The sequence below is a fragment of the Lissotriton vulgaris genome, chromosome 2_1 (genome assembly GCF_964263255.1).
Source record: "Lissotriton vulgaris chromosome 2_1, aLisVul1.2, whole genome shotgun sequence".
In the NCBI taxonomy this organism is placed as follows: domain Eukaryota; kingdom Metazoa; phylum Chordata; class Amphibia; order Caudata; family Salamandridae; genus Lissotriton; species Lissotriton vulgaris.
The window spans coordinates 869114595-869130036 of NC_141687.1; the positions used below are offsets into that span (position 1 = coordinate 869114595).

The following is a 15442-nucleotide window of genomic DNA, read 5'->3' on the forward strand; positions in this document are numbered from 1 at the left end:
GGTTTGGCTATGCAAATTACTTATTTAGGGTGTTCAAAAAGAAGGCTTATACTTTTTCTATTTCAAGCTCTCAGTTTCTTATAAAGCAATGTTGAAAACTAATTAGTTATATTTTTACATTCAGAAGAAAATAAGCAAATGAATGTCTATAAAATGCTTGTATGCATTAAGAAACAACTGGTTCAAATGTCACAGTATATGGAAATGTATTGCTATAAATTAATTGTTTTATCAGTATATATTTTGCTTTTTATTAATCTATACAATTTGAATCTATGGATCTGTTCTCCCTCAATAAAGAAAAAAAAGGTTAGATATTTCTGTGGATTGTGCTTTGTACCCTGGGAGAAGTGATGGGATGGAGATTGGAAGATACCTCAATAATCACTCTGCTACATGCTAAAAGAGATATAGCCACACGTTGTTGCAGTATTTCACTTGACCTAAGGATTGGGTAAGGGACATAAGCCATTGCATGAACCTATAATATCCCCATATACAAGTCCAGATGGTGCCCCCACAATTATCACCAAAAAATGGATGGATTGGATATAATGTAGGTGGTTGGGTTGCGTGCAGGAAATGCCTGGATTATGGAATGCTCTAATGTGAACTTGCCCAGCTTTTCTTGCTTAAGAGTGGAATTTGGAAGACATGCTACCAAGACCAAATGAGTGTCTGCTGTAACACTGAATAACAATATCGTCGTGTGTTTTACATGTTGTGACCATTCATTGATAATGCAATATAAAGGATTTTTGTACACACCAAATACAAATAAAATAGTTCATGGAAAACAAATTCACCATTAACCAGTGGCGGCTAGTAATTCAAGCAGGAGGTGGTGCAGAGATCCACACATGCACACAAAGGGCCGGACTGGCTGTAGCGGGCACCAGGCATTTTCCCGGTGAGCCCCAAGGTTTGCGGACGGTTTTAGACCCATGGGGGCTCGTTTTGTAACTGGGTGCCGGTTTTGCAGCAGCGTTGCATGATCGGCCCCTGTAACAAAAGCGTCAGCAGTGCTTGGCACTAGTACCCCCCCCCCCACTCTGGGGCCAGTCGAGCAGAATTGCCTGGGCTGGTTTCTGTTCCCAATCCAGTCGTGCGCCCACACATATACTTACCCATCTACATGCACACTCACTCAAACCCCCATACATTCAGAAGCATGCACATAGACCCACCATTCACAAGCATACACACATACCCATTCATATCATGCACTCACAAATACACATACATTCATATGTACACACGCACACATTCAAAAAATAAAATAAACATACCGACTGATACAGTGATCATGGCCTCCGAGGTTCATGGAGGCCTGGGATTGCTGCTTCTTCTCGTGGGCCTTAGGTCTGCCCATGAGAGGAGGCTGCAGTCCCTCACGACCCCACCCCATTCTATGATGAGGTATCACGATTGATACTAGGCCCTGGGCATTTCATGGCTTAAAACTGAAGGGACTAGGTCTTGGGCCATTAGTGGCGCAACCCCCTCGTTAAGAGGGGTCGCTGGAGCTACTGCAAGCATTTTGCAGAGTTGAGCTGGTCACACTCACAGGGCTATAAAATCTTCCGACCGGCAGCGTTAAGCTCAGGCAGCTGGGCACATGTGCGTTATGGAGTATGTATAGCGCTTGGCTGCCCGACCCGAACATAAAGAGTGTCTGTTGGGCTGAGCCTGACAGACTCTCTTCATGTTTGCCAAAAGGTGGGTGTCGGGGCCCTTCGCCGTTAAATAAGAGGGTTATGAATGTAGTATTATTTATTGGTTTGACTAGGTGTTTTTTTTAATATGTTGAGCTTTTAGAAGTTGATACATACTGTTATAGATCATGAGGTCATAAACATTGCATTTTAGTGTGCAAGTTATGATTTGCATGGCTGATGTGCAAGCTTGTGATTGTGGAACTAAACTTAACTTGCAAATGTCAGTGCTGTTTTGGTTTTCAGTTTGCAACTATCACTGTGTTTATAGGAATGTTTGAATTTTTTTTTCAACTTATGTTAAGGTGTTATAACCGAACCTAACCATAAATTCATTGTAACTTTGTTTTTTTCAGTGAATTTCTGGGGTTTTGGTTATATACTGCATCCAACATCTATGAACCTAATTCCTACTGCGCAGCTCAGGGTCTTTGGCTGTCAAAAGCAGGGGTTGACTGCAGGCACTGGACTCTGGCCAGGGCCTGCACTAAAACAGTCATGTGCCATCAACCCCAGCAGCGCATTGGCTCTGGTTTTGCGGGGTAGGGGGGGGATGAAGGGGAGGCAGTGCACCGAACAGTCAGTCAACCACTGTTGTGCACAACTATTGGCGCTTGCAGACCCTAATTATGGACCACCAAGACTCCCTAGGTCTAGTACTGGGTCCATATATCCTTCAGAAACTCCAACAACAATTTATAGGTTCTTGCCGGGTGTCATGGACCTCAAGGAAGGAGGAGCTGCTTTGGGGTTTATCAACCCTGCCTCAGGGTGTATACATAACACATAACAAAATGTACTCTTTTTAACATGTTGTGACTTAAGGGGTGTCAACTTGAGGCCCCAACCTGACTTTGGGTCTGCAGACCCGAAATGGATAATGGGAGAAAAAGCTCCCTAACTCAACAAGATTTGCCTATTTTTGTAATTTAGGTCCATTGACTAATGGTTCAGCTATCTTTAGAGGTCAAGCTCACAAACAAACCCCGTTTTAAATGCTAATTTCTAGAAAGAAAAAAAAAGAAAAATCTGAACAAATTTACACTAAACTAAACAAAGGCATTTCCTTGAGTACAATTCCTTTTCCATGCCAAGTTTGGTGTGATTCTGTTCAGTGTTGTTTTCTGAATCAGACAGCAAGGCTTCGTATGAGAATTAAATTTGGAAATGTAACTTTTGACAATTCAATTTTTTTTTGTCATTTCAAACCCCTAATGCCTTCCCACAGTTTTACACACACATCCACGCCCATCCATTAGTAGCATAGCAGAGTACCCGGATACACATACAGGGTGCACTTAGTATGGGCATCAGCACACACATCCATCTATGAACACTGCTGGGGGGCACCCTCACTCACAAGTTCATCCTTTGTGCCCTACCTGGAGAAGCGCTTGATACCACTGTCCGGGAACAAGGACAGAAGTTGACAATGGACAGAGTGCTATGAGAATCGCAAGCTAGTAGAGCTGGTATAGTTGTAGCAGTAGATGTTCTTCACAGAAAATGCACACAAGATGTGCAGAAGCCTTTCATGCTTCACTCACAAAACAGAACAAGTGCCCTCTGCGCAGCACCACTTCCGCACACACGGCAGTAGCCGTGCATGCTTCACTCACAGTGCTGGGTGCTTCACAATCACCTCAAATTCATTTAATCCAAAACAGAAATTCTCACATTGGAGAGCAAAAGACCTCTTGGCTGTATGAACAGCCTGATAGTTCCACTGCTTTTTGACTAGGTTTGTGCCATAGTAATATCCCATAAATACAGACACTGACCTCCCCACACCCCAAAATATGAGCAATCTAGAATGTTGTGGAAAACTAGTCTAGATCGGGGCTGCTTCACAGACAACCAAATGTGCTGGTAGCTAAACAAGGCAGCAATTGCCTTAACAAGAGTAGCAGTTTATGAACCATGTACTCTCTAGAGGGGATTTTCATTTTGCCATTAGCCAGTAAAACTCACCTTGTTAACTGTTTTCTCGTTTCATCGTCACTTATAAATGCATATTCTGTCTAAACTGCATGGTATTGAGTTTTTCTTCCGAAGGGAGTAACCATGGATTCCAACCTGTTGCGTACACCATAATTAAATGAGGTACCTTTTATACCATCATAACACTAAGGGTGGGCGGTGAACTGCGCTCCGCCGGCGGAGCTTGCAAAGTTTTTTTTTCACTCCGTGCTCCACTTGGAATGTGGAGTTCGGGGAAAAGCTCTGCCTCCTGCGGAGTAGAATTTAATGGTGCCGGCCCACTCGTAGATAACACTAGACTACATCTGAACGCATCTAGGCTTCCCTCACAGGATTCAGACAACAATGAGGGCCCTATATTTCATTTTCATTTCATTTCATTTCTATATACCTATTGCAATACATTCAGAACGTGGCTGCCTCACAAGTCCTTCCCCACTTCATGACTTGTACTTGTAAAGCAGCTGAAGGTACCCAGAACCTATTTTGTACAAATGGTAACCCTTCTTGAGTTGTTCATGATTCCACAATTTGAAAGCAAATCAAGGATATTGGATTGTTCAGATTTCTGCTGTATTTGACCAAAAAAGTAAGATAAGCACTGACGAACTGGTTATACAAAACAAAAAAGATTGGGGCTTAGTGTATGAATAGTCTAATTTAGGGAACTTTCGGAACAGAGCATCAGCTAGAAAAAATGTATCCCTGGAAAGTAAGTGATTTGAAAAGAACATTGAATAAAATAAATATTTGGGAAATCCTCCTCGTACCGTAGGTGGGTGAAGGAAACTGCCCTATAAAAGGAACTCTCCTAGGCAGATGTGTTTTTCCAGCCAGGCTAACACTATACTTTAGACCCAAGGGTTCCTATTTGTGTTTTGATATGTGAAGGAAGCCAACCCTTGCAGGTTTCAAATCCTCCTCCAGCCCCTTTTTTGTGGAAAAAAAATCGTATAGAGGTTTGTGAGGGGTTCCACGGCGCATCGATAGGCTTCATGGGTGGATTTCGAGATGTATGTTGATGGGGCGGGGGGATCCACGTCCATTCTCACTGTAAGCTCATGTGCTATACTGTCTGAGTATTGTCAACCTGAGAATTGCTTTCTATGAGTGTACTGTCAAATGCTTATATCTGAAGCTTGTTTACGAAGTTAATAAAAATATTTTTTTTTAAATTACAAATAATCCAAGAGTTCTTTTCTGCCATTTCTTCACTGTACTCGTTAAAGACCTTGCAAATTAGGATGGTCTGTTGAGATTTCTACTTACCGTTTAGCCCAAAGTGAGAGAACACACTTCAGAATAAGACTTTTGATAACCAAAACGTCTTTTATCAAAACTGAATTTCAAGAGTTGAGAGTCCGAGGAAAAAAGAAAGACAGGTGTTCCAGATCATACTTTTTGATTCGCTACAGATGGGAAGCTTCCCCGAGACCGAGCTTAGTGTTATGTTATGTTATGTTAAATTAAATTTATTAAGCGCACGTACGCCCGTAGGCTTCATGGCGCTGTGGAAGCCTGACAAAACATAACATGTGACAGAAAAAAACGGAGTTGACTAAGGATAAGCTTGCTTAAAGAGCCACGTTTTAAAAGCCTGTCTAAAGGCTAACAGATCTTCATGGAGCCTTAGCGGCAGTGGCAGAGAGTTCCACAGGGAGGAAGCCAGGAAGTGGAAAGATCCGCCTCCCTGACGTTGTTTCCTGATCCGAGGCACCACTAACAAGTTCTTTTGGCCTGAGCGGAGAGCACGGGAGGGAGTGTAACTGACGAGCAGGCAGCTAATGAATCCAGGGCCCTTACCTTGTAGAGCCCTGAAGATAATGCATCCCGCTTTGAATGCTGCTCTCTGCGCTACTGGCCGCCAGTGGAGACTGGCCAGTCCAGGTCTGATGGACTGCCACTTAGGAATTTTGCAAATCAACCTGGCCGCTTGGTTCTGGACCAGTTGAAGTCTCTTGAGCTGCCCCGCTGGAAGACCCAAATACAAACTATTGGAGTAGTCCAGACGGGACAGCACAAGCGCGATAATGACCTGAATCAGAGCAGGGTGGGTTAAAAGGTGGGCAATCTTCTTAATCTTGCGAAGTTGAAAGAAACTTGCAGATACCACAGTCCCTACCTGACTTTTGAGCGAAAGATCTTCGTTGAAAGTGATTCCTAGGCTCTTAACTGTTTGGGATTTAGCTGGGGGGTCTCCCATTTCTGGGGGCCAAAAGTGTGGTCCCCAAAACAGTTCACTCTTCCCAGGCAAAATCAATTCAGTTTTGCCTGGGTTGAGTTTCAAGTGATTTAGGCCCATCCATCTCTGAATGTGGACCATGGCCTCCCGAAATTCGGTGGCTGCGCCGGGGGAGTCCAAACAGAAGATCAGTTGCAGATCATCTGCATAATTAAAAATTAAGGCTCTAAACTTTTTTAATGAAAATAGCAGGGGTCGTAAGTACAAAAAAGTGGGGACAGGGACGAGCCCTGAGGGACTCCGCATTCGTTTTTGATTTTTGGGGCTGTAAAGGTTCCTAATCTCACTGCCTGGGTGCGTTCCGAGATAAATGACTTCAGCCATCTAAGTGCCGAGCCTCTCAGGCCAGCCTGTTCGACACGGTCGACCAAGATGGTATGGTCGACCGTGTCGAATGCGGCCGACAGGTCAAGAAGTACCAGTGCTTGGTGAATGTCCTTGTCAGCATTGCATCTTAGTACATTCTGGACTGCCAGTGTCACCATCTCGGTTGAGTGCCCTGGTCGAAACCCAGCTTGATTGGGCTCCAGATATCCAGTGGTTTCAACGAAGCTAGAGAGACAGCTAGCAACGTGTGCCTCCAGAATTTTTGAAAGGAATGGCAGCAAGGATATCGGGCGATAGTTCGATGGATCGTGAGGATCAAGACCGGGTTTTTTTTATCAGGGGAATCAGTAGAGCATGTTTAAACCCTGCAGGTACCTTTCCCTGGTCAAGTGAATCGTTAAGTAGAGAGAGGATCCCGTGAGGGATGGAGTGCCCAATCTCTGTAAAAATGTGGGGTCGGCAGATGTCATCGGGTGAACCAGACTTGACCCGTGCCAGGAGAGTGGAAAAAGTTTTAGGGTCTATAGCAGGAAGGGTATCTAGTGTAATAGGGTTGTTAAAAATATCATCCAAAGGAGACGATTTAGGAGAGCTAGCAATGTTGCGTTTAATGGTTACAATTTTCTCTCTGAAGAATTCATTCAGAGAGTTACACAACTTCTGGGTGGGGGCTATTGAAGGGGCTGTCCTATCATCGTCACAGAGCTCATTGACTATGTTAAAAACATCTTTAGTTTTGTTTGAAGAAGTTAAAAATTTTTGGGAGAAGTAGTTGGATTTATGTTGGAGCAAGATTTTTTGGAACTCCTTTCTTAGGGTACAGTACACTGTCCTAGCTTGAGAGGAGTAACTTTGTCTCCATTTCCGTTCCTTCTGTCGAACCCCCAGTTTGAGTTCTTTCAGTTCTTGGGAGAACCATTTGTGAGCTTCATTCCCTCTAATATTAGGGACCAGTACTAAGGGGGCTGAGAGGTCAGCTGCGTTGAGTAGCCAATTAGACAGCGCTCTCTCGCCAGTGTCCAGGTCATCGTACGGTGGTGGTACGGTTTTACTTAATACATCAATAAATCCCGGAAGGTCCATAGATTTCCATTTGTGGAATTCTTTGCTCTTGCATGGCTTGGACTTGACATTTCCTCGTATTTCTAATGTGAAATAGATGGTAAAATGATCCGACCATATACATGGACTGATAACAGGGTTGGATAGAGATAGGTTATGCGTCCAGATCTGGTCCAAGCTGTGGCCTTTCTGGTGGGTAGGTGCATGAATGTGCTGGTTTAGATTGAGGTCTGTAAGCAGGTCTTTCAGTTCAGCAGCTTGAGTGTCTATGTCTGTGCTGTCAAGCCAGTAATTTAGGTCCCCAATAAGGATGATTTCAGAGTAGCTGACTACGTATGAAGCCAGCTGCTCCGCCAGAAGAGATGGATATTTGGCCATGTATTGGGGGGGCCGGTAGATCAGGACCAGAATGAGGGACCCACTTTCAGTGTCATTAGCAATACTAGATGTCTGAAATTAAAAAGGAAGAGAGGGTATCTATCGTTAACTTCGACAAAGTTTAAGCCTGTACAGTCAAAACAAGGAAGAACCTCAGGGCAGTCTTTTTTGGGCCCGGAAAATAGAAATCACTTGCAGGAGGTTTAGACTAAGTGATTATGACTATCTGTTATTTTTGCTGACAATACTCATTTGAAGCTCTCTTTTTAGTTTTGCATGGTGAATAAATTAGACCAAAAGATGCAGTAGCATCAGGTATTAATTTCGCCGAACAATCATAGTCCCTTTAAGGAAGAAGAGAATATTTCTGAGATTTTTGGAAGCACTCCAAATACTTGTGATAATGAGTTGGTAAAGTAGTCGAATGTCTATTGCAAGTCCTCCCTTCCAAATGCTGTGGAAGAACAGAAAAATATAGGTTCCAAGTGTGTGTTGGATTTCGACAATTCTGGATACAAAACTCAGAAGCTAAAACCAAAGTCTGGGGCTGTCAAGCTTAAATAAAGTTCCTTGGCATAAAGTGGAAGATGGTAATACTAAATAGAGAGTTGCACTTATATATTAACAGTTTTGGTGCACAAAATCAATTATTTTTTTTCAGTGTGACAAAACAAATCAATGACTAAAGCAGGTTGAAACACTTGTAAAAAAGTACATAAATAGAGAAAATAAAACAAAGGTTTGGTCTGTGCCCCTCCAGACTAGCATTGAAGGGAACTACTTTTAGGTGGATGTGCACAAGCAAACTGCGGTCACTCACAGTGAAGAGGGCCTGACCCACCACTCCATGTTATAATCAAAATGCGATTGACACTTAAAACAGAACAATAAATGAAGAGAGCTAATCAAGATCCCATGTGTGGATATATAATTACAAAGTTTAATTTTTAGAATGTATCATTGTAAATAAAAGTTGGCGAGGCAGTCAGAGCTAAAAACACAATTGTGTGAGAAAAGTCTGCCACACTGTTGATATTAGGGGCTTACAATAAAAGTTCACCTCTTCAGGCGACAGTGGAACAAGGGTTAGAACAAACACAGAGCACGCTAGAAAGAGCACCAGATCCTTGGGAGGAGAGTTTTCTTACATGCAGACATTGATTGCTGAGGTCATGCTTCTCACTGCAGGGTCGGACTGCCCTATAAGCAATCAGGCAGTGTGTGGGCCTGGTTTATGGTTTGCTGGGACGGTTTTTACACATGATTTTCAACATACTAAACAAACATTGCCTGCAGCAGTCTCAAATCCATACCTTGCAAACCGTTAATCCACTGTGCCTTAAAGTTCGAAACTGCCCCGATTTGCAGGCATGGACCACTTTTTGGGTCGAGCCTCTGCTCTGTGAGGCATGCTGTATTCAGTTAGGGACTTGAAGCTCCGCCCACTCTCCACCCATATTTTTCATTGGCTTGTGTCATTGTCCACTGTAAATTGTGGCTGTTCATTGGTCAATAGGCTAGACCTCCTTAGTACCATCTTGTCTCATTTTGTAACCTCATGGAGACACCCCCTGTTACATGTGTTGTTACTCTGTAGGCTTTAATTACAGCCTCCAAGCACTATTTTCTCAAATAGCTTTGTCCTGCCTGCTTTTGCAGGCAGGACAAGCTCTCTCCTAATGCTTTTTAAAAGCATTTTTTAGCACAGGCGCTGAACGCATTTGCAATGCAATAAGTCTTGCATTTGCAAGAGTTTAAGCTTTTGGCATTGTAAATGACAATGCCTTTTATTTATCTGCTTTAAAAATAACACATAAATAAAAGGCATTGTCATTTACAATGCCAATAGCTCAAACTCTCGTAAATGCGAGACCTATTGCATTGCAAATGCTTCTTTAGTTATGAGGCCCCTTTTATTTTGGTGCCTTGCTCTATTTTCCGACCCTGTTAACACGTGTCCATTTGCACAATGTGGCCTTCCAGTGTGGTATAACTTTGGAACGGTTGCTCTGTGTGTCTTCTCTGCGATGAAGGCCATCTAGTCTCCTACTCGCCCTTGTACACGGCTGAATTGCTGTCTGTTTCGTGTACAGTCACTTTGTAGAGCAGACCAGGTGCTAATTGCTTCTGCATGCTCTCCCAGATGAACACGGCCACATTCTCAACGGTGCTGCAAAGAGAAGAAACAAAATGAATTAAGAGACTGGGGCTACCCCCTACTGTGGCCATTCACTGACCCTCAGACTTTTCAAGCAGCATTTCTCAGATCAGCTTCCTCTCACCAATCAGTGATTTTATAGTGAGGTTATATGGCACACCAAGGGCAATTCCTCTAAAATTGTTCTGTGCTCTCCATTGGAGAGAGCATATGATTAATTTTCTATGCTCCTTTGTAAATATATTTACAAAGATAATGATTCCATCAATAATAGATTCATGTATCTGGAAGGCACAAGAGTACGAAGGCTCATCTTTGAAGAGTGCTGATCATTTTCTGTAAGCATGAATTTGTGCCTGAATATTTTCTACTAAAGGGATTTACACAGTATTTATGTGGATATATGTTATTGTTTCCAGTAAGCAAAGCAAATGCTGGAGACATTTTTTCTGGTAGTCAGATGACCAACTTAGCGAACACGTGTGTGAAATGTTAAAGCTAGTTAAGAGTGTGAAAGATCTTAGCAAAAAAAAAACATTGCAATCGCAAGGGATTATAAACATGCAAACATTATGAACATGCAAACATAAAAAACAGACCACAATTGTTCACACAGCATGGTGCATGTGATATTCCTGTACCTGACATGCTGAGCAAAGAACTGCACATCCTTGTCCAAATTCTTGTGGTCCAGCGGCTCTATGATGGCTTTCTGTAAAAATAAAAATTGAAAAATGGCAAACAAGTAATGCTGAATCTGACTTCTTCCCGATCAGGATTCTTTAGATAACATATTAGAAGGCTGCAATTGGCCACAATACGAGGGGTTTATGACCCAAGCAAATATGCCAGAAAATCAAGGAAAGTGCACTTCGTACCTAGTGAGGATGCATCAGATACTACAGCAAAATGCACATATTACCTGAAAAAACGACTGTGGGCTCTGCAGCTAGGCCAATGTGGCACACACTTTACCCAAGTTGAATATGCATGTTACATGGATAATAGAGGCAGAACACACCTGTCACCCCAGCATAACAAGTTACCTGAACAGAATGTGCCCAATACTCGAGCCATAGGACAACGAGCCCCGTTCTAAGATAAGACCAAAGCCTTCTCCAGTAGGATACTGTGTCGCTATCCTGTAACTACAGACATTGGCTGACCTGGAAAAATCAAACATGCTGCCTAGATTACGAGGAGGTTGGGCAGAGGTGGCTTGTCATTTGTTTTCCAATGATTTATTCAGCAGACTCCTGAAGGTTATGTCTGATGTTTGGAGCACAAAAGGGCTTTCTTGGGGTAAGAAGTTAGCTCAGCGGCAGCCGCCACATAAATAAAGTTGTGGGGCGAGAAGGGAAGAGAGTTTACAAATTTAGGAAAAGTTCAACTTACCTGATGCCACCTGCCTACCCCATCGCGCCTCCGTGTTGGTTCTTCCTGATCCCAGCAGACACTGGGACCACGTCACAGACTCCCTGTCCAATCCCCACGCTGCTCTCGGACAGCAGCATGGGGATTGGCCTGAGCGGGCTGGAATGACGTTCCATGACGGCCAGGGAGTCTGTGGGGGGTTCTATATCCTCCCTGTTTAATGCAGCCAGGTTAGAGAAAGCGTAAGTGCGCATGTGTGTTTTAGCCGGCCAAACACACATGCTCACTTAGAGAGTATACATAGCACTTCCTCTTCCCTCTCACGCCCCGGCCCCAACTCTCTCTGCACTCGCTGGCTGAGCCAGCTGCTTAAAAATAAAACAATGCAATATCGTTTTATGTTTTAGCTGCTGGCTCTGACCAGTGGTTCGATGCACCTAAGGGAGCTAGTACAGTATGAACCTATGCTCAAACAGCTTACATGACGGTGCAGGCGGGACCACACAACCATTTATTTAAGATGGCTTTGGAGCTTTGCACTTTGGTCCTGCAGCCATGGAATTATCCCTGGTTAATGATTATTCGGATACTGCATAACTTCACCTTGGCTGCTAGTCCACGTGCAGTTGATTGGTGAAAACAAGGAAAAACACAAGACTTGTAGGGTTTGTATAAATACTTGCCGGTCTCTATGCTGCTTGCCAATTATTATATTCAGGGTGTCGCAAGCAAGAAAACGCTTTCAGAAGGCCAGCTCTGGGAACGGGGCAAGCACAAATCAATAAACTCAAGGCCAGCAGTGCGCCGGAGTATCATCCAGCACTCGTCTGGCTGCAGACAGCTCTACCAGAAACCTTCGCCACCCATAACAATCACTGAGCTCTTGAGTGAGGGGCACATATCACAATGATCAAGACCCACTAACCGCACATTGCGAGCCCACTGGGTACACGCTTCCATTAGAGAGAGGAAGCTTGAGAAATCTATATGTTTTGGCGTGAGGGCGAGGACGCTTACCTGATCACACAGCCAACACTTACCAACTTGAAGTCGAAACCCAAAGCTAAGCAGAAGTAGGACCATTTAGTGGAAAGTGACTAAAACTGTGGGCGTGAACTGATTTAATGTCAAAGATAGGCCCCGAGATGCTCACCTGCATTTGCTGCTTGAGTGTCGTGAGGTTTATTACCATTCCAGAGACCGGATCAATCTGTGGGATGAACGAAATGTATCACTTGTGTGGCAAGTGGAATTAGCCATTTAGAACGAATATAACAAAAACAACATTCTTGCTTATAATGACTAAAGCTAAAAAAAATAAAAAAAGAATCAGTCAACCAAAAAAGTACTTTCTGCTGTTCAGAAGGACACGACAAACCACCAGCAGGCCACATTTGTCCCCCCATGTTGGAAAAGTAGGGACATTGCCGTTGTCATGTGATCAAACATCATTAGATATAACTTCATACCACAGAGCAATCCAGAGGTGAACATGGAAAATATTCACGGATAGCCACAAGTGCAGCACCACCAAACTGTCTAGGAGGATCATGTACATATTTGTGCCATCGAGAAGCACATGTGCATTGAGACTGCCACTGCTTGCCACAAAACCACAGAGAGCAACCAGAAGTATTATGTACAATACAGGAACAGAGAAACACAAATAAGATGTCTCCTTTAAAGAATCTGCAAGTCAATCATGCTACAAAGAGATTTGTATAGGCACTCTGTATTCCCGGAGAGACAATTGCCCAAAAACTTAATCATAGAACAATATAGTGTAAGCTCCTGCGATAGACAGACATTCAAGAACACACACCAACCTAGCTCGATTGTGAAACTTATCCAAACAGGCATTAGCACAGCCAATAGGTCTCGCCTTTTTTAACTACTGGCTTTTCAACGCTCCTGATGATGCTGTCCAGCATCGGCAAAAAAAGGTGTGATGCAGTGTCTGAGCGAATACGCTGCATGATGCAGTGGCAGCTGCATGTGATGACATGCACGTGCATACATCACCATGCGCACGCACGCTTATAGTATAATGTGGCTGCCATTTTGTTTACCTGGTACAAGATGGCGGATGCCACTTGAAGTGGTAAACAAACAATGAATTTGAACATACATGAAAGCACTTTGTAAAAGTGGTGCAGCCTACAAGCCAATGGCAGCTGTTGCCCACACCAAATAAAATGTTAAGGAAAAAAACAACTAAGTGAATCGTGGACTGGGGAAGTAACGAAGGGGAGCGGGAAAATTAAAATAATAGGAGGAGACACCTCACCCGACAAATGGTGGAATGCTTCATCATTGGTGTCCCCTTTCACCCAGATAAGCCACTTTGGTAGGCTAAAATAGGCTAAAAAATATATATAATGTCAAGTGGAAGTGCAGTGGTTCCAGCATTCTAAATTTGCCAACATGTTTCAGCTGAATAAAAAAAATATATATTTTTAAGATATCTGATCAGACTCCGTCGGCAAAGGTCTAACATTGCAGAGGAGAGCAATCCAGGTGCACACCGGCGACGCTGCTCCCTTGACACAGATGCGAGCACAGGTCGGCATACCCAATTCCGCCAAGCAGATGGGGCCTGATCAAAAACCTACAAACAATGTTGCATTACTAACCAGGTAGGAGAGCCTTAGGCCTCATTTTTACACATCCCTTAAAAATTAGAAACTGGTAGATAAGGAGGTCTAGGAGCCCTGATGGAAGCCAAATGACCCATAGGGCATTTTCTTTAACTTAGCTGAAACATGTTGGTATGCAGGAACAATTGGACTTCGTTTTGGCATCCTGATCATTTATTTTTAATCATTGTGTGGGTCTCTATCAAATAGTGAAATGTAGGCTACCTCAATAGCCATGTTAAAACTTTACATGACCTCCGCATTTATCCAGAGAATAATATTCGCATAGGGGCTCCCAGATTCGGTTGAGCCTACCAAGGTGGCAGTGACCTAATTGGGTCAGAGAAGACACCAATAAGGATCCTGTAGGAAAGAGTTCCCATACAAAGGCACGAATAATCCCAGAAGCTTTTGCATGCTGTGGTGAGGATAGTTTTGACCTAATAAGAGGACATGCAGAAGCTAGATATTAAACCTCTCACTCTTTTGGTGGTGATACAGCCGTAAATGAAAAATGCCTAGGCTAGCTCAACGTTCACTCAAAGCTTTGCTATCGTGCAAAAGAGTTCCAGGCAAGCCATAAAATAAAACAGCAACATAATCACAGTATTTGAAGAATCAAGAATCATCTTTAGGAAAGGCACTGCAATCTAGAACTCTTTAGAAGGATTATCTGTGGTTGCATAGCAACCCATCTTCACATGGAGACATCCGAATTAACCTGAAAAGATTTTTGGGGTCTGGAGTGAAATCTGGTCAAGCATTGGTGAATCATTCCTTAAATACAAAGAAAGTTCAATCTTCTTTTAAATGTTAATACTCCACACAGTATGCTCTAACGTCACCAAGAGCCCTCCACCGTGCCTCAACTCTAGGATAAACATTTGCTTTCTCAAGAAATCGACCTGAAGACAGATCACATCCCAGCCACTCCCGACCAAGGAGCATCTTGCTGAGAGAACACATCGTAGACGCCCCTGAAGCTGCCTGTGCACATCAATGGACCCTGCAAAATATGCCTGGAACCCTGAAATCCTAAATGCATAAAAATACTGGACAGTGTTAGGCTCCTAGGGACTGCAACAGTAACTAAGGATGTGGATGACACTTACCTCTCCTCGTACAGTGACGATCACTAAAAAAGAAAAAAACAGTATAAATACATGGAGCAGAAAGTAAATCAACACCGTGGTCTGCACTGGTAAATAATTAGCAGTAAAGTTTCAGATGAATGTCAAGCAGTATTCATTGTGGAAGTAAAACAAGAGTTAGGAGTTGGGGGAGGGGAAGTGTAGGGCCTCTGGACGATCCACTGGGCAACCGATGATACTGGAAACAAGCATTGGCATATAATACAGGTCTCGCCTTTGGGATCTTCTAAGTGTTTGGCCAGAGCTATTGGCTTTGCCAATGGGTTTAAGCTATAATTTAGAGCAACTAGTTCGAGCCAAATAAATGGAAAACTGATAGTGGATAAAAGTAGAAGCTTCCTTTAACTGAATTCTACTCTAAATGTTGCCCTATGAAACAAATAAAATAAGACAAGAAGCCAAAATAAACACTGGAAAAC

General features: G+C 43.2%; 1 protein-coding gene across 2 annotated transcripts in view; it reads right to left on the reverse strand.

Moving 5' to 3' along the window:
- Positions 1–8624: 8624 nt before the first annotated feature.
- Positions 8625–15442, reverse strand: part of LOC147731328 (6-pyruvoyl tetrahydrobiopterin synthase-like) — a 67901-nt gene continuing 61083 nt past the window's right edge. For both annotated transcript variants that reach the window (XM_086956377.1, XM_086956378.1), the window contains exons 3-6: positions 14985–15007; positions 12390–12446; positions 10504–10574; positions 8625–9874 (exon numbers count right to left, since the gene is read on the reverse strand). In XM_086956377.1, the coding sequence (XP_086812503.1) occupies positions 9751–9874; positions 10504–10574; positions 12390–12446; positions 14985–15007 (275 nt within the window). In that variant the 3' untranslated portion in view covers positions 8625–9750. The remainder of the gene's footprint in view (positions 9875–10503; positions 10575–12389; positions 12447–14984; positions 15008–15442) is intronic.